Here is a 20,244-nt window from a genome sequence, read left to right on the forward strand (position 1 = left end):
TCTCAGCAACATATAGCAACCCTCAATAATGGGTTTTCAATGTTCAAATGTTATTCCTGACCTCATTCTGGATCAGATCCAGAAAATATTTTGCATTAGTGTATATCGGACCTCTTTATGACTGTGATATTTGATGAGTGAATAGAATGCACATTTTACAAGATATGATTTTATTTTCTCCATTATAAGTAAATGGGAAAAATTAGATCTGCAATGCAGATCCGATCCAGATGAAATTTGGTGGCAAGATAGAGGTCCCCACCTTCCATAACTGTGTCAAATTCCATAAACATCGGTCATTATTCCGCCGAGCTATTGAGAAACACATTTTGAAGCTCCATTGACTGCAATGTTATTGAAAATTTCATCAAGATCCATTCAGAACCTCTTGAGTTATCTTGCTAACAGACTGACAAACAAACCGACTCAGGCGGAAACGTAACCTCCTCGGCAGCGGTAATAAAAAGTGATAGTTAGTCAAGAGAAAATGATACTTTATGAGAGTGAGAGGGCACAATTAGCTCACAACATATTGTAGAAACTCTGTAATTTTGATTTTTGTACTAAATAAATGTTTGTACACATATTACATGTCGTTTAAGTTATTTTAATTCCTCCAAGACATAGCATTTTAAAATAAGGAATTTATTGTATGCCAAAACAGCCATCAAATGCACACTGACATTTTAATCTATCTCTGTATCTTCCACTCCATTGCCTTCATCCTCACTCTTCTCCAGCTGATCCCCTCCTCTCTTCCAACTCTGATGAAGCCCCAAGGTCCAGCCAATCTCCACTTACCGGGCTATTGATTTTGCCTCAGGCCTTCTGAACCAGCAACATGAGAGTACAAAAGGTCAGGCAATCAATGACAGTTAGATAAGAATGACAAAGAGCTTCCCCTGCCAGCCTTCAGTGCTGCCTCTACTGGCGGTTAAGAAATTATGGCTGTCATTCTAAAAGGACACTGAAGTCAAGTTTCCCCCAAAGCCCTTCTCAAGACATGTGTATTGAAAGGTTGCACTAATAAAAGAAAAGCAAAAGGAAAGCAAAAGATCTGAATATCTTTCAATTAAACCTGCAAGAAATGGAGAGCATTTGCTTTCAGTCAGGAAGATGACACGTTATAAACAGAGGGGATAAGAGAACTGCACTAATACTTTGAGACACCAGATCAAGTGACAAGATGGGCTGCCCTCTAAAGTCTAAACTACAACCTGGCTGAACTGCAAGATGATAGTCATGTTGCCTTTCTAATTTGTATATTTTAGTTCTACGATGTAACAATGACTAAAACATCTGTTAAAAGAACTGGAGTCTGAAGAGCGATCTATGGGCGGCACAGTGTGGTATGAGTCTGTTACTTCACAAGGTTTGAGATCAAATATCTGCAACATGAAGGGCAATGCATGTTAATCTGGGAACATGCTATGTTGTAATGTACATTTGATTTATCCCATTATCACAAAGAACATGCTCGACCTGGACCTTTGGGTTCTTTTCAAACCAATGAAAAACAAAATAAATCAGGAGTCTGCAGCCATGCTCGAAAAGTTTTAACATACTCACAATTTCTTTTTCTATACAAAAGAAAATGCTGTCTTCCGAAGTGACCTCAAACTTCTTAGCACATAAAGTAAGAAAGACTTCTTCCTCAACGGATAATCTCCTTAATGCTTTTAACAGTACCTTGGCTACAGATCTTGATGCTGTTCCACCACTTAAAGGTAGACAAACAAAGAGCCAGCAGTGAAAGAAATATGCAACCACCAAATCAAATTGGATGTGCATGAAGAGGTCTAACGAGAAAAATATGAACGTATTACAAGGCGATTTTGAAATGTATTTCCCTAACCTGAACGATTCTATCATAATAAGCCCCAGAGTGCTATTGATCATCTCATTAGCTCTGTTACAGACCATAGCAACCATCCTATTGCTTCTAATAGTGATACAGCTGCAGCCTGCTAGGAGACAGCTAGCATCAATTTTGTAGCATAATTCAAATGGTGATATGCTATTATGATATTTAACTGGATAATATAAATTCTTGATACTATTACACACACAGTATTGAAAAATATTGTTCATATCAAGAACATGTAGCCATTAAATTCCCCTTGCAATATGATGTTTGCAGATTACATTGTGATCTGCAGTGAGAGCAGGGAGCAAGTAGAGGATAATCTAGAGAAGTGGAGGTCTGCTCTAGAAACGAGAGGAATGAAGGTGAGCAGGAGTAAAACAGAGTACATGTGTGTAAATGAGAAGGTCCCAGAGGGGACAGTGAGGCTACAAGGAATAGACGTAAAGAAGTTAGAGGACTTCAGGTACCTCGGGTCAACAGAGCAGAGTGATGGAGAGAATGTGGAAAGGAGGTGAAGAATCATGTGCAGGCAGGCTGGAACGGGTGGAGGAAAGTATCAGGTGTGCTCTGTGATAGGGGAGAGTCTGCGAGGATGAAGGGAAAGGTCTGCAAGACAGTGGTGAGGACAGCCATGATGGACGGCTTAGAGACGGTGGCTCTGAGGAAAAGACAGGAGGCGGAGCTAGAAGTGGAGGAGATGAAGATGCTGAGGTTCTTCTTGGGAGCGACCAGGTTTGATAGGATCAGAAATGAGGCAATCAGAGGGACCACCACCATGGAGCTAATCTCAATGTTTCTGGTTGCAATGGTTTGCTGCCATTACATGTTATCCTGAAACACCCAGAATGTAGTGTGAAGCCCTGCTGGAGTTTAGAGCTCAGATTTAGAAAATAGGACAATGTTCATTTGAAAGATTTTTATGTCAAAGTATCTACGGTACATAAATGTTCAATTTGATGTACCGTAGTCCACGTAGATTTAAACCATGGACTCTCAAATACAGGTCTGGGTGATATACTTCATACTAAGATATGTTTTCGACACATTTTCCCCCTCAACCTTTTCTTCTTATTTTAGTTTTTTCTTTCACTGTTAAATCACTTAAACTCTATGATACAGCACTGAGGCCAAAGTCCTGGCAGTCAGATCACATCTGCCATATACCCAAACCTAATCACATTTACTTCTTGGAAGCTCCTGTCATTATCTTCTAATTCTGGTCATATTCCTAGTGAAACAAATCATTAACGTGTGTGTGTGTGGGACCGGATACACAATAGTCAATAATATGTTCTGATGGAAAAGCATCAGCGCTGCAATTAATCATACTCTGTTAGGATTTTATTGGGTTTTGTGTGAGTGCAATTTTGCAACGGTGTCTCACGTGCGCATGTGCAATCATCAAGAGACTACCATGTTATATTACACTGTGTGTCTTTGTTTTCCTCTCAGCTGCTGTACAGTATTAATCAGAGGAATGCTGATAATTGTCTGGTTGCATATAGCCGTCCTTCCAGCCAGGCAGTGCGAGCCGAAACGAGAGAAGGGTGTTGAGAGGCACGCCAGCATCCGGAGTTCGCCACCTCTCCTTTCATCTCTGCTATGCCGATCATGGCATCTTGCACGCGTCCGGCAGAAGACAAAGCCGGATGCTTACGGCTAAGCCTCAGAAACTCCATCCTCTCTTTCAGCAGACTTGAGCGCAATGCGGTGAAGCCAGAGTTGGGTTTTTCTCTCATCGCTTGACTTTCATCCAAATCATCTGCACATGTAAGAGGAGAAGGTGTGGGAGATGAAGTGTGTGGAAATCTAGACGATGGAGGTGTTCACAAATGCCACACCATTGTTTGTGCATTTAGCCCTAGTATGTAAATGTTCTAATCATTCTCGTATCGTATTATTTAAGTTCTTTCCTTCCATACACAAGCGTTTCATGTGTATTTTCTTGTCTGCCATTGGTTCATTCTCAGTGTCACCTTTGTCTCAATTGAGTTGGGCTCATTTTCAGATTCTCTTCCCTTCCTGTCTGAATGTTAGACACTGTGAACATTTTACTTCCATCTAATTTCTATGTCATGTAATGCTGCTCCCATTCTTGCATCACATTTTTGTACATCCTGATTCAGACTTTGATTGAATTCCATTTCCAATTCCTTTTTGTTTTATGCTAATAAGCCAACAGGGATCAATAAAGAGTTGCATCAATTTGACTTGTGTTGCATATGTATTCTCTTGCTTTGACATTCATGCCTGGAAGCTATTCATTGCAAGTCTTCCATTCTTACTTGGCAGCTTGATCAGTAAGGGATGTAATATTCCTTGTTCAATCACCAACTCCAAGGTTGTGCCATTTTATTTTTTTCCCATCTGCATGCTTGGACACAAATTAAACAAATATAGATCTAGAGGATATTTAATATCCTGTCAAACTGTACAATAAATAAATAAATAAATAAATAAAAGTCAATTTGCACATATTGCAATACCATTTAATTCCTTCAATAACTGAACAGTTTAAAATTTGTAATTTGATACTTTGACATCTTATAGCAGACATTGAGGATGCATAAACAATAGATTAACACACCTTCACTTAGAATGGCCAAATCTTGAAGGATTAGTGTGTTATATTTATATAAATGCTTTAATACAGTATGCTTGAAAACAAATAAATAATAGCCTGAAATAAATAAATATCACTATCAGAAAATATAATTACCGGTACCTCCGTCAAGGTGGTTATGTTTTTGAAAATGTTTGTTTGTTTGTCTGTTTGTGTATTAGCAGGACTACTTAAAAAACCTTTTTTTGCAGTGTTCCATCTCCCCCCCAAAAATCCAGATTTTTCATTTACATATCATTGAGGCTTTAAAAAAAAATCACATCTTTTAAAATATGCATTTTATTCACTCGCCAAAAATTACAGCCATAAAGGGGTCAGATATGCACTATCGTGAAAAATGTCTTCTGGATCTAATGCAGAATGAGGTCAGGGGAAAAAATATTTTTTTACATTGAAAACCCCATTTACGGATTCAAAAATCAGTTTAAAATAAACATCAACTCTGCTTTACTTTTACTTTCCATGGCTGGTGTATAAAGATACCAAGAACAATTCATAACTTTTTGATGATAATCCAAATAACCATATGATGTTAGTGTGAATTCAATTTCAAATAGTCCTTTAATCTAAAAATGTAAATAAACATAAAAATAAGATTATCATTTTTGATGTAGTTCCAATTGCAAGGGGAATGAGCTGCTTGGAGGAGGTTTGCATTCTCCGGGTGTTTCACCCCCTAAACCTATGCCACATTATCCCACATCAGTTGCTGTCTATATAATAATACATAATATTTTCATTCTTTATACTGAGTTTAAAAATCACAAGCCCAAATGGCCGCTAAATACAGCAGTCAGCACATGACTCTTATTATTATTTGTGCCTTACATGAACATCTGATTTGTAACTGAACGTTAGAGTGCATTTGAACATACAATCCTTTTTAAAATATAGATTAAAAATTTGATTACATATGGATAATATCATGTCTACTTTTTCATAACCTTTTATTCTAAGCAAACCAGTCCAGCAGCTCATTTGCTTTTCTTATTTTGACTAAAGCAAAAATTATGTCGCATGATTTATGGGACCACAGGTATACTAACAGGAAATAAAAAATTTAGTATTTGGTACTTTGATATGCAAACCCGATATGTATTACTGCACAGCTGAGTGATTAGCACATTTGCAGCACACAGCAGAGGCGGGGGAGGTGAGAGAGAGAGAGAGAGAGAGAGAGAGGGGAGAGAGAGAGAGAGAGAGAGAGAGAGAGAGAGAGAGAGAGAGAGAGAGAGAGAGAGAGAGAGAGAGAGAGAGAGAGAGAGAGAGAGGGAGAGAGAGAGGGAGAGGGAGAGCGCTCCATCCACATCCTCAGTACGCCGGACTGTCATCTCCGGAGCGCCTCGCCGCATCTCCAGCAGCTGTTCACCGAGGTCTTCCTTCTTCCGTCGGGTTTTTACGTTTGATATAGAATGGATACGATCTGAGACGTGCCGTCGAGCCGTCAGAAAATTTGACTGCAAACGGAAACGACAATTTCTCTTACCGCTCGTTCGTAAGGCTGAAGTGGTAATAATGATGGAGTACTGGAGGCAGTGCGCGCTGTGGTTAATTAACTGCAAGGTGCTTCCAGCCAACCACCGGGTCACATGGGAGTCCGCTCAGGTGTTCGACTTGGCTCAAACGCTGCGGGACGGAGTCCTCCTCTGCCACCTTCTCAACAACCTGAGACCGCAGACCATAAACCTGAAGGAGATCAACCTCCGACCGCAAATGTCACAGGTACGAAACGACTGCAGCCCAATGTGCGCGCTCGCTGCGTCGCTAAACGCACCAACCAGACTCCGTAGGAAAAAATGTCATTTATAGTTTTTTTTTTCTCTCTTGGCATGAAGGACTCACTTGCTTGCACATTATTTCAGCTTATCCTAAATTGAAATAGCCACATAAAAAGTTCGGCATTGATTATTTTATTGGTTGGTTCTTTATTTTAAGAGAATTTCAACTTTTTTGAAATCTTGGTTACCGCCCCTACAGTGCGTTTTGGTGGCCGAAAAACAGCAAAATGTTGCAGCAAACAAATATAGTTGGGTTGTTGGTCCATGCTTAGAAACAGTAACTAAACAGAATTTAGCAGCCATCTATCGGGGCCAGCATGAACGTGGTGATATGTGTAAAAACGACACAGGTGACCTCATCTGGTTCTTTGCCTGGTCTGCTGTGATTAAAGTTATTTATAGTGACAGCTACTTACAGATCATTTCGTTTCAACCCGAGCCTCACTGGTCACAATATTCGATCTGCCCTCTGTAGGTGATGTAGATGAAGGTGCAGAGGTGATGAAGAACTGTAACCTAAATAGAAAATGTGATTTTTTAAAATCTTATAGGATTAACGGTCGGAATGAATAACACTACAATTATTACAATTTTACTACAATAAAATAGTTTAACTAGTGAATAAAGAAAGACCTAAATTGTTTGTTTGTCCTCTTGTCCATTTTATTGGATTAAAAACTTAAAATTGCCTGATTTTAGTATGTTTGCAATATTAATATGCTTACTTGTATCATAGCGCAAACAACATTGCTTCATAGATAGATGGATATATCGATAGATAGATGGATATATAAACAGATAGATGGATAGATAGATAGATAGATAGATAGATGGATGGATGGCTAGATGGATGTGCCAGGTGGCTCCTGCTTGCTTCCATCTGCTTTAATAACAGGCCAGCCGGAGCCCTGACCAGATTAATATTCGCCCTCATAACAGTGAATCTGTGTGTCTGGCTCTGAGACAGCGCTCAGCGTGAGACACACTCACCTACTGAGTCTGCAGACCTGCTTAAAAAAAAAAAAAAAGACTGTACAGCGAACACACATGCAGACATTATATTATTCTGCAACGGATGCCCTAATGCTCTCAGGTGATTAAGGTTTGAAAATCCATTCTGTAGATGTGCTGCACAACCGATGTAGAGGGGGATTAGGCTTGTTTCCTGGAAAGCAACACGCCTAAACTCAATGTCACGGCGAGGCGGTCAATATGATACGCAGTTAGGGTTCTTTCATGATCTAATTTGGTACCTGCTGTTCAACGTGAGCGCCAAGGTGAAGCGGACAATTTCAAAAAGCACAGAGGACTTTAATGTCATTAGTGGAATAGGGAATCCCACCCTCAAAGATCTGTTTACATGGAGATGTCAAAGACAACGCGATTGGGGTTGTAAAGAGAGAAGCTGATTGGTCCATTTGCTGTTAGAAGTTGAAGTAAGTGGCTATAGGCTGGTCTTCCCTGTGAGTCATGACGTGCAGCGAGGCAGTCAAGCGTAAAGGGGTTGTGAACCATACTTATGCTCAGCGCTTTGCCTGGCCCGGTCCAGACAGAGTTATTTATAGGCAGTTTGTTTTATGCATGACTTCCTGGCTTCTTCACGCAGACGCAGTGATGAAGCTACATTCAGGGGTGAATTAGCACCAGTAGTCGGATGAGACACGATCCCCACACGTCACCAAAGCCATGCAACTTCACGCATGTGTGCGAGCATACACTGCACAGTTTGATTTCCTTTTCCCCGTTTTATCTGCAAAGTAAATCACATGTCTCCCGTGGAATGGAAAGTTGTTCGTATTGTTTAGTGTTGCTTGAGTCTCTGCCTGATCAACCGTGGCTTCTTCGACTGATCCCCAAAAACATGCACTTTGCGTCGATCTTCTCTTGCAAATAAAACCCCTCACAACAAAAATGCATCACTTCCTCCCCATATTTTTTATTGGGTGGGTATTTGTTCACTTTTGAACTGACGCTTGTAACGGCAGGGTGACTTGAATTTAGTACCTTTTTTTTTGTTTGTTACCGTTTTGATGCTATGTAGTAACAAGACACTTTTAGGTTTCATTGGATTTAGGATGTGTAAAATCCACTTAAAACGGACCAGCTTCATCCAGAAACTACGTATCCAATAAGCATATTAAATACAAGGTGATTTGACCGAGTTGTCGAAGCTTCACATTTGGAGAGCCACACTGACTGTGGAAGTGCTAATGTTAGCTGCTGCTGATCTGAACTACTGCTTTCACAGTATTAAACATGATACTTCCTTCAAACACTTACATCACCCCCCAGCAGCCCCCCCAAATTACATTCACATAACTAAGGGCGGAGTTGCTTCCTTCCAGCCTGAATAATTCATGAGGGCTGTGGCAGCTACTTTATCATTGGCCGGTAATGACACATGGGACGCCGCTGTGTCCTCCCCCATGGGACCCCTGAAATGGAATGAAGAAGGCATTGAAAAGACAAGGTGACAAAGAGCCTTTTTGAACCCCCCATAGGCGCATCTATGAGTACATAAAGGGCCCTGAAGGGAGACACTGTCTTGGTGGTCTGTATTAACTAACAACGCAGGAGAAGATACGGCAGTTTGCCATTCGACGACATCAGTTTTGTTTCCAGAGATTTGTGTGTGTGTGTGTGTGTGTGTGTTTGCAGTAGTGTTCCAGTCCAGCTCAGGACAACAAAGGGCCATCAAATGACTTGAAGTGGATTCAATGTGATCGTGTCTGCTAAAATGTTCAAATGACTTAATCTGTGCTGTTTTGTCTCTTGAATGACACACGGTTTGTGTACGTGGGATCCTGTGCATGAAATTGTGCAAGGTTTGTTCTGATTTCAAAATGAAGCACTCAAATGTGCTTCAAGGGCTGATTGCCTTGCCTGAAATGTTCCTCTTCCCGTTCCTGATGATTGTTTTACAGGAGTCTATCCATTCACCAAGTCTAGACACAAGCAGAACTGCCACAACTGCTGCATTTTGCTTACCCGAACCACAAAAGTATTTGTTTAGTTTTTTTTTTTTGCCTTAGTCAGTGAAAATCAGCATTTTTACATCAAGAGGAACCGCGAATTGCTTGCCATGGTTGCAATAAACCATCCGTATGTTCAAACACCGGGCATGAGGTCTTTTTCTGTTTCTTTAAAAATGAGAGACTGTCGCAAATGAGACGGCCTTTGTTGCATTCAGTCAAACACACAAACAGCTGCGTAAATACATGCACTGAGCTTGTGTTGGCACCGGAATGCATGTCATCACACCATTGGATTGAAATTTGCTGTGACACCCCTAAATTATTAAGCCTACTGTTGGCTTGTTTTCCATGACACAGGATTTTTAGGCTGTGGATTCAAAGTGAAAACACGAGAGCTGCTAAAAGCCTCTCACACAGACCAGCCGTGAGCCTCAGCATGCGCAGGAAATCAGGAAATGGAAGAGGAAGGAAGTGAAACTAAGCATGCCGTTGATCAAACTCGCACCGAAACAGCCCTGAGATGTCAGACACAGTGAGGAGAGTCGCCGGTTCAGCCATCACGCAGAATAAAAATCCCCAAAAAGACTGATTTTAATGAGCACTGTGCAGTAGAAAGTCTTTCACAGAGCAACAAAGTGTGCCAATACTCAGAATGAGAGAAAAAAAGCTTTTGTTTCACTCAAGACAACAATGCTTTGAGGATGGAAATAACATTTGTGCCTTCATTGCGAGTTTATTTTGTGTGTTGCAGCATGCAACATAAAGCAAGCGGTCAGGCAGAGCTTTGAGCGTTTCATGCATGTTCAAAACCATTGTTGACATGTATTTATTTTATTACGTTTATCTATGCGGCAGGTATGACGCAGCCATTTCCCCTCATACGTGGCTGCTGTTTGCAGGCATGTTACATCTGTACAAACACCACAGAGACAGTACTCTGAGAGTACTCTTCTGCATTATACATGATAGATATGTATTTTTTATCAAGCCGGGGCCAAATTTCTGTGATGTCAATGTAGAGAAGAGCCAGTTTCACATTCCAAACAGCCGACTTCAAAGGCTCCGCCGTTCGCTCTTCACTTCACAAAGACAAAAGTTAGAAGGAGATAGCGTGGGAGAACGAGAGCAACGCAGAGAGAACGTCTTCATTTTCCGTTGGTTCCTGCAGGAGACCTCTGCAAGTCACACAGAAATAAAGAGTTTGAAATTGCAGCTAGAGAAAAGATTGTTATTTAAAAAAAAAAAGTATTTCTCAAATTATCGCCTCAGTTACCGTCTCAGAAGTGAAATTCCTATTTGTGTGCTTATGATTTAGAGTTGGAATCAAAGTGTACGTGTTGAAAGCGAGGTCAGATGTGCTTGATGCATCGCTGTATGTAATTCATGCACAGAGATTACACCTACACACCTACACCTTTATACCCTAAAGATAAGCTGCTGCTCATCAGCGTTCCAAGAATCAGTCAGTCGGTGATTTGATGTTTCAGCACAAACATCATTAATATCACGAGTAAGTCAAAGGCATGTCCTTCATCATAGTGCATTTAAATTGAGGAAGACAGCTTGAGGAAGTTATTTCAATTGTCCATGCTAATTAGAAATCAGAGGAAAAAGCTCAATTTTCAAAATTAAAATCAATCAATCAATCATTCAATCAATCACAGGATCAGAATCAGAATACTTTATTAATTATCAGCAACAGTCAGTTGTTTATAGAAACAGTAAACTATAATATTAGAAATATATATATGAAAAAAGCAATATAAGGTTAAAATGATGCATATTGTAATTGCCACAGGAAGAAAAAACCTTCCATGGCATTCAGGTTTTGAGGGGGGGGGGGGGGGTCCCCAGTCTCATTGTCCGTGTGCTCCTTTGTTGTAAGAGGAGCTGATGGAGGGGGTGGGTGGCGTTGTCCTGGAGGCATCCCTCTCTCCATCACTGTCTCTCAGGAGTCCAGTTTCACCCCCACTCCATCACCTGCTTTACGGATGGGTTTGTTTAGTCTGTTTCCATCTGTGTCCCTCAGCCTGCTGCCCCCCCCCCCCCCCCCCCCCCAGCGTGGCACCAGAGACCACAGACCCATAAAACATCCTCAGCATCGTCCGGCAGATGTTGAAGGACCTGCGCCTCCTCAGGAAATAGAGGCGGCTCTGGCCTTTCTTATAAAGGGTGTCAGAGTTCTGAGCCCAGTCCAGTTTATTGTCAATGTGGACTTCCAGAATATTTGCAGTCCTCCACTGAGTCCCTGTTGACCCCCTGGATGGAAACAGGGCTCGTTGGAGACTTTGTCCTCCTGAGGTTCATGCACCACCAGTTCCTTTGTCTTTGCCACATTACGCTGCAGGCGGTTCTGCTCACACAGATGTATCAAAGTCTCTAACCACAGCCCTGTATTCAGACTCCTCCCCCCCCCCCCCCCTGCTGATACGTCCAACTATGGTTGAGTCATCAGAGAATTTCTGAAGATGACAGTATTTAGAAAGTTTATTGTAAAAACTATTATGCAGTTTTTGAGTAGTGCAGAAGCAAAATGGGTTGGACAAACACACGGGACACAACAGTTCCTCTCTTCACTTCTTTTGTGTCGTTTTAAAACATTTAAATAGAAATAATGTACAGCATGCTGGAAATCGTTTTATAGGAGCAGGCACAGATGCTATTTTTATATTCCATGTTCACACTGCTGGAGCTAGCTTTACTGTGGCTTCTTATAGAACAAACTGAAGCAAATGAAAAGCCAATAAAAATCCCTTTTTTGTGGCGGTTGCAAACCAGAGGGCAACATTCAGAGGTTTAAGGCAGTCAGCTTCAATCTGCAACACTTTTTTGCATGCAGTCAAATTCTCTTGTGTATGTGAAGTGACCTTCTCCATATTTATATATTTTGCATCTTGTAAATTTGAAATTATGTCAGAAATGGTTTTGAAAATTGCATTGCGGCTGTTCTGCTTCAATTGTGTCCCATCATCTTGGTGTGGAAAATGCCTCCTTGTAGGTTGTTTCCATGTGAACAATAAGAATCACAGATCAGATGTCAGTCATAACACTCCATACTTTTCATTCTCGACTGTGTTACATACACACAACTAATTGCGTGTGCGGCATGCCAGCATTAATGCACAGCTTATGAACGTATTGATGACTAACTATAGTCATACATTCTATATCAAAACGAGGCAACGCAGCCTCCCATTCATAAATCTGTGTGTGGCGAACTGCAGTTTCCCCGGTCCGTCTCTCTCTGCGTCATCACGATGACATACAAGTGCACATGGAAGTAAAGATAATGTATATGATGAATTCTTTTTTTTTTTTAGGAGATATTCAGCAATGGATAATGTGCCTGCGATCAATATTTATGATGGCATTCACTTCCAGCTCGGACGGTTCAGTTAATCACTCTTGAGTGCTCTAAAAGCTCTCGAGAAAGTCGATACTGTCTATTAACTTTGCTGGAAGATACAATCATCATCTCAAGTGGCATTTTAAAAGAATAGTCATGGGCTTTTATCAGAAGTGCAGCATGATAAATATAGTCATATACATGATTTGTCCTGTTTGCAGTGTGGATTGAGCTCCGCGGTCGTTTTCAGAGGCGTTTCTGACGGAGCTGTTTGAGACAGAAAAGAGGGACGCTGTCCTCCAGCATGTTTGCTATTTTGACCAAAGACTGTCACAGATACTTCATTTAAGTGTTTGGGAACTGCGTTAACTTGTGGAAAAAGGGTACCGGTATAATATGTGACCTTTAAAGTTTTGTTATTTTGTTCTGAGGTTTGTGTGTTTGTGTTTGACTGGGAACATTTTGATCAAGCCTGTTGATGCATATAATGAGTAGTGATGCCAGGACCGATTCCTTGGGGCACACCCTTAAATATACTAAAGAGCTTCTCAACAGACACGCACGTACACACACACACGGGTCATACAGCAGTTGACCAGGCCCAGTCAAATAGGAGCATTATTCACACTTTTCCATGAGTGGAAAATCAGGGAAGTGGAAGCAGGAGGTCAAAATGGAGGAGCAGGAGGAAGTGGAGGGACGTTGTCTGCTCAGCAATCCAGCTTCAGTGTTTGTGCATTCATGGATTACAATTTATGCAGATTGCATGACATTCAGCATCAGTTTCCATCATATAAGTCTCTTGAGCCAAAGCACCTTAATTTGGGATTCTATATTCAAACAGGATTTATAATTTATTCTGCAACACTAATTCATTCTCTTATCTAGAGGCGGGGTACATGTTGGGGTCACTGGGGTTAAAGCCAGGATTGAATAGAAAATGGGGGTTAGGAGAGAGATGCTTTTTTACCCCCAGACTTATTGCCATTGAATTCAACAATCTGGTCCTGCAGCAGTGTGAACGGAGGAATCAGAGTGTTCCCAAAAGCTGCTTGTACAAAGTCTGGCTGGTAATGAGTGGCAGAAAAAGTCAGGATGCAGGTTCTCTGGCCTCTGTAATTTATTCTGTGATTAGTAATCTTAAATATAAAGGGCCGTAGTCCATTATATTTATATGTTATATTATATTCCTTACTTGGGAAGAGTTTATATACTTAACCCTTATAAATGTGAGGCTACAGCTGTTGCTCCAGTGATACAAACATTATCTGTTTCCTTCATCGGTATTGCTGTTCGATCGAGTTGTGTGTCAACGCAGTTTCTCGTCAATATTGTTCATCAAGGCATTTTCGCCGAAAATCTGTTAAAGGCTGCAAAGCCATAGCAATTAGCTGAAGGATACTAAATCACTCTGTCACACTACAGGGGAGCTGCAGAGCTGGTTATAATTGTTGCGGGGGGGCTTTTCACAAGACACATATTGCTTTTCTATCTTCTAAATATTTAAGAATGAAAAACCACAGCTTCTAACTTTGTAAACTTTGTGTCCTCGTCTCACCAACTGGAGGCTGAAGAAAAAGAAAAAACGTCTCCTACCTGAAAATGTGATATAGCAGAGGTCATAAGGAGGCTTTCACCAACCAGCAGGGGAAATTCAGCGTCATGATAGGGGGCTGGAAAAAAAAGGGGACTGGAAAGACAATTTCCAGAGCAGACAAACTGGTCATGTTACGTGATCGTAAAATGAGAATCTGCGGGATTTCATTCCAACTGAACATAATTTAGTACATCTTCAACCTGAGAGGAAGGCCTGGGGGATCTGTTACCGCACCATGTTGTTGGAATGAAAAGCTGAGATAAAGATAAGTGAGCTGGTGTCTGGATGAACCCTACCTCTCTTGGAGCAGCGGACACATTTCCAGGTTACAGAGCCAACAAAAAAAAAAACCCAACATGACATGGATGTGACCCGATGGAGCCTCGACAAGAGCGGCGCGGTCCAGGCCTGTGGATGCTATCGCTTTGCTGCAGATGCCATATCTCAGTTCAGATTTTGAACAGATTGATGTCTTATACTGCTTTTACTGTTGCAGCCTTACAGTTGTTCTGATATCGTCTGCAAGGGGCTCGTCCATTCATTGATGAGGTTTTAAGCAGTAAATCCGTGGCTTGCTTTAGATGCATGGATCTCTGAGAGGACATAAAGCAGGGTTTCATAATGCTCCACGTTACACACAGGCTGCCATAAGAGCTTCCAGCTTGTTGCTATGGAGCTTTGACATGGACCATGGAATACATAAGCAGAAACTGGATGCTTATTGTGAATACAGAACAGGACTGGTGCATGTCAGACGGACAGAGGCGAGGTGACTTGTCTTTCAGGGATATTTTTTATCCTCACACCGTACATGGTTGGTTCTGGTCGGGGGTGGGGGGTGGGGGGGGGGGGGATTACTAAGCCCCCCCCCATGCTGGGCTTCTGTGAGCTACATGTTCATCTGAACTGAGTCAACATATATCTGGAGCAGGCTGTTAAATGTCGCACAAAAAACTATTGTCAATTCCTTTCCAAAACAACGAGGCCGGTTTTATTTTAATGAGCTGTGAAATGTCTTATGGCGATATTGTTCTTATATTTCTTACAAGTTCACTTTTATTAATAATAGGATTGTAAACAATCTTTACCAGGACTGATATTTCCTTTAGCGTTAGTTTTAGAAACTTTAAATGCATTGCTTTAAATAGCGATTTCTTGATTAGGGTACAGTACTGCAGTTAAGCTTTTTTTTAATGTATTGTGAAGTATATTGTGATTCATATTATTTACCCTCGCCGAAGGGGAGGCGAGGGTATTGCAATTGGGCCCCTTTGTCTGTTTGTTTGTCTGTCTGTTTGTTTGTTTGTCTGTCCGCGTCGCGTGAATAACTCAAAAACTAGTAACCCAATCGACTTGAATTGAAAAGCAAGGTTGTCCGTGGCTCGGTCCTCCCCGAGAATGGCGTTGATCCGGATCTGGATCCAGATTCTAGAATTTTTTTTACATCCTGAATTGTGCCTGTGCTGTAACATGGGAGTGTCACTTTAAGAGGGAGGAACACGAATGGCATGATGGGAAAAATAGTCCAGAAGGTGTCTTGTAGTACGCAGGAGACAAAAATATTACTTGACGTTACTGAACCGAGGACTGTAATTAAAAGTTGCCAAATGAAGGTGAACGCGAGTCCAGTCGTTCATTTCATTTCAGGGGTGCAACAGAAAAGTTGTATCTTTCCCCGTGCCGGAGCAGCAAGCTAGAGCAGGTTTGGCCCCTCTGATCCGGAAGCCCTGTTTACTGTCTCACAAGATCGAAGAGTCTATTGGAGGCGAGGGTCTGCAATCTCTGATTGCACTTGTTCATCTTCCATTACCGGGTTGCGGGGTCATGCTGAAGCCTATCCCAGCAGTCAACAGCCCACCCTGGACAAGCCACCAGTTTATTGCAGGGCCACAATCATTCACACACACACTCACGGGCAATTTAGTGTAATCAATTCACCTAATTTGCATGTTTTTGGGAGGAAGCCAGAGAGGGGGGACAGAAACGGATTAGGGGGACAGAAACGGAGAGAGTCATCACGACTCTCTCCGGATCAAACCCCCCCTCCTTTTTTTTGTCCACCTACGTTGCACGTATTAATTGCTTTAGTAATTTATTGTAATTTATGTAAGTTATTTATTGTCATTTTGCATCAGTGGTGTAATTTATTTTAGATTAATTGTTAGTTTGCACTGGCGGTGTAAAAACATTTTATTTTTGTTTTTCTAATGTTACGTTGCATCAATTGTGTAATTTAATATTGGTTTTATTTTTATTTGTATTGTTAATTGTGGATGATTTATGTACGAAGGACTTTCAACGGAAACAAGCCCGCAAGGGCTTTTTTGAAATGCTCCTCTTAGACCGGATGTTTGACGTTATCTGTACTGTAATACATGCTACTGTGTGACTGTACTTGTACTCTAACATTCTATCTAATAAATATATTCATCATCATCATCACCCACGTAGCCATGGGGGAGAACATGCAAACTCCTCGCAGAAAGCTTGCTGCAAAGCAGCGGCACTGACCACTGCGCCACCGTGCTGCGTTATTTATTATTTATAAGATCAAAACTAATCTCAGTTTCGGTCTTTGTTCTACAATGGCAGTGGCTTTTAGGCAACAACTACTGCAAATGACTCAGATGTGCACACAAACACACGCATGCACACATTAGGACATTTACTTCCTGTGTCCCAGAGAGGCACCAACGCAGCGCACATGGCGCCAGAGGAATGGCTGTTGCTGCTTGTTAATGCAGTCCCCTTCCACTGTCTCCAGTTCACTGTAGCACAGAAGACGAAAGGCTTCAGTGAAAGGCAGCGCTCTGTGAATCTGCTTCCCTCTGATAATATGCCGTGGTCCTCTGGGACTATCCAGAGACTCCAGGCAGCAAGATGTGCTTGTCTGATAGAAGTAAGGGATGTGTACAAGTGTAAACATTCAATATTAGTCACTCGCTGCTCGCTCGCTACTTCACGCTGCTTCTTATCTGCAGCTCATTGGCTGGAGGCTTTTCTGTAAACCCTAATTCAATTGAAGCGGAGAGGAATTTCATATTTGATGCATGGACTTGTGCCTGACAGATACATTTGATATTGCTTTGTACCACAAAGGCAAAGGTGTGTCATGAATACAATAAAATTGCTTAGCTGCGTCTTTGTTTTTCAGAATTATTTCCTCACAGATTGTCAAAGAAGATTACAATCCATATATTGACATCGTGGTACATTGATGTGCTCTTTTTTTTTTTTAAGAAACAGGAAGGGGCTTATGAAATCACTTCCTATAAATGTGTTACCCAAGAAGAAGAAGGAGAAGTGGATGAGGATCTCTGAGGCAGTAATTACACCGAAGTTCATTTTTAGTTGAAACGGTGGCTGTAAAAATGTACAGAATACTTAGCAGATATTTTCCACTGATTTAAATAATAGTATTGGCAGTTTTTTTAAGCTGCTTGAGTGTATGAGCCACAACCAGTTGATCTTGCGGCTTTGTGCTGGCTGTGATATTGTTAGCATGTCTGTATTGACATTAATACAGAGAGTATTAATTCCATACTTTATATGAAGCCACACTAACAATGATCTTCATGTGACAATAAACTATTTATAATTAACTGCAGTACATTTAAAATATATGCATCTCTGGGTGAAGCGAGAACGAAAAAAAGGGTCATTTATAGTTTCTAGTATAGTTTCTATTCATATGTAAGAGAAGAATAGCAGCTTTAAAATGCATTTATTAACACTGATCCTGATAACAATTTAGGGACAGCAAAGTTTTCTTTTAGTCTGGAACAAAAAAAACAAGTCATATAAGCTTTAAACTTTAAGATCCAATCAACGTGGTGTTAAAGCAATAGAATACGACACGTCTTCTTTTTAGCAGCTGTGTTTTTCTGACTATACAGCCCCTTAATCCAGAATAGGAAAAACAGCTTCACGTCTGAGGAGAATATCAATGCATTTTGAGTCTGTGAGCGAAATGTAAAACACAGTGAACATGCTAATATGCATGAACGCTGATATCAGACGTACGTAAAGTCAGGCTTCAAACAGAAAAACCCGAAGAAATCCCAGATTGATTGGCTGCTTGATTGAAGGAGGCTCCTTATTTAATTGTTGTTCCCGATTTATATGAAATGACATATGAAGATATGTAAAGCAGCCATTTTATGATGTTTCTTTTTTTATCATACTGCTATGTACTGTAAAATCTATGCCTTTCTTCCCCCTACATTTTTAATTATCTCTGTCTAAACATGAACCACTCCACTGTCTGATTCCAACAGGAAGTGCATCATATTAATGAAACAGGATACTCTCATGGTGGTTACAAAGACTGATCCGTCGGCCTTTTAGAGCTGAGATCCTCTGCTGCACGCCCTCAGAGAGCAAGAGTGAAAACCAGGACGCAGAAAAGAAACGCAGCAGCATCTGAACCCGTCCAGTGACATGAAAAATATAACCACTGTATGAGTGCAAATGAGTGCTTAATTCACAGATCATGCACCTTTTGTGTATTCCCAACACAGTTCCTGTGCCTGAAGAACATCAGGACGTTCCTTTTGGCATGCAGCGACATATTTGGGATGAAGAAGAGTGAGCTGTTTGAGGCGTTCGACCTTTTTGATGTCAGGGACTTTGGGAAGGTAAGGCAGCACTGCTCAGGGACACAGAATCGGGTACATGCGTTAATCCACAAAATTTAAAACTGAATTAGAACAGCGACTTGTGCACTTGCATAAGTGAAAGAGTTGACTTTAGATGTTGAATTCTAATGACACTGTTGGGATATGTGAGCTCCTTTTCACAAAGATTTACCAGACAGGCAGGCCTTTGACACATAAGCCAAACTTTTGGATAATCTCCGTTGCTCCATCCTGTCATTGGTAAAGGCATTTTCAATGTCATCTAATATTTGCTGGCATCACTGATGCTAATAAATACAGCCCTTTGCCGTGTATGCGTCTTTGCTAAAACTCCTCAAGTCAAAGCTAAAGCTGAAGTCAGCAACACGACCCAGGAGTTTAATCACTTCCTCTCATTAGAGTGAAAATGCCCCAGCACGCAGGCTTTTACAAGGGGTTAAAAGTCTGGCCTGGGGTTCATTACTTTGATGCCCTCAGCGTCTGCGTGTCGCTTCGATGTCTGCGGCTCTTTGACAGTTCTCCCGAAGTTCCCGGGAGGTTTAATTAGAGATCACAGCCTGGTGCAGTGAGAGCATGGATCCCGGCGGACATGATGGCATCAGGCGTTCACCAGAACGCAGGGCCACGCATTCCAGATTAAAATGTGTGTATAGGAAAAATACAGGGCAACAGAGACGGATATGGATCATTGGATCATATTGGTCAATGGATCTACATCAATAAGCCTTTGAATAGAACCATTCATTCATTCATTATCCAACCGCTTATTCCGTCATCGGGTCGCGGGCCAAGCTGGAGCCAATCCCAGCAGTCAATGGGCGAGAGGGCAATTTAGTGTCACCAATCAGCCTAGGCTGCATGTTTTTGGTGGTGGGAGGAAGCCGGAGAACCCGGAGAGAACCCGGAGAGAACCCACGCAGGCACGGGGAGAACATGCGAACTCCTCACAGAATGGCCACAAGTCGGAGACGAATCTGCGACCATCTCGCTGTGAGGCAACAGTGCTAACCACTGCGCCACCGGGCCGCCCCGAATAGAACCATATTACCGGTAATTATAGAAGAAGTGAAAATAAAGGATTAGACCGATTTCTAATTAAAGGAAAAGTATACCTGAAAAAGGGAAGATACAAAGATATCTTTGAATAGAGAGGATGCAATGAGGGAGGTTGTTGATGTGGTCAATGGTAGCTTATTCTGCTGCCTTGCTGAGGAGAATTATGCCGCTGTGAAAATTCTGTCATTAAATGAGCTCTAATTAAAGCACATCTGGACTGCTGTTATGTTCCTTTCTTCAACCTCATAAGGAAATATGACAGAAAACCTAAGGCAGCGCCGGTAATGCTCAGTGAATTAGGATATGCAAATGTGCATCTTTATGCTTGCTCCTCAAATGTTCCTGGAGGGCGTTTTGTAGGTGAG

At 41.4% G+C, this 20,244-nt stretch overlaps 1 protein-coding gene across 1 annotated transcript in view; it reads left to right on the forward strand.

The window, feature by feature from the left end:
* Positions 1–6,005: 6,005 nt before the first annotated feature.
* Positions 6,006–20,244, forward strand: part of LOC137903651 (guanine nucleotide exchange factor VAV3) — a 64,513-nt gene continuing 50,274 nt past the window's right edge. The window contains exons 1-2 of the mRNA XM_068747779.1: positions 6,006–6,212; positions 18,707–18,823. Coding sequence (XP_068603880.1) covers positions 6,006–6,212; positions 18,707–18,823 — 324 coding nt within the window. The remainder of the gene's footprint in view (positions 6,213–18,706; positions 18,824–20,244) is intronic.

The sequence above is a fragment of the Brachionichthys hirsutus genome, chromosome 14 (genome assembly GCF_040956055.1).
Source record: "Brachionichthys hirsutus isolate HB-005 chromosome 14, CSIRO-AGI_Bhir_v1, whole genome shotgun sequence".
Taxonomy (NCBI): domain Eukaryota; kingdom Metazoa; phylum Chordata; class Actinopteri; order Lophiiformes; family Brachionichthyidae; genus Brachionichthys; species Brachionichthys hirsutus.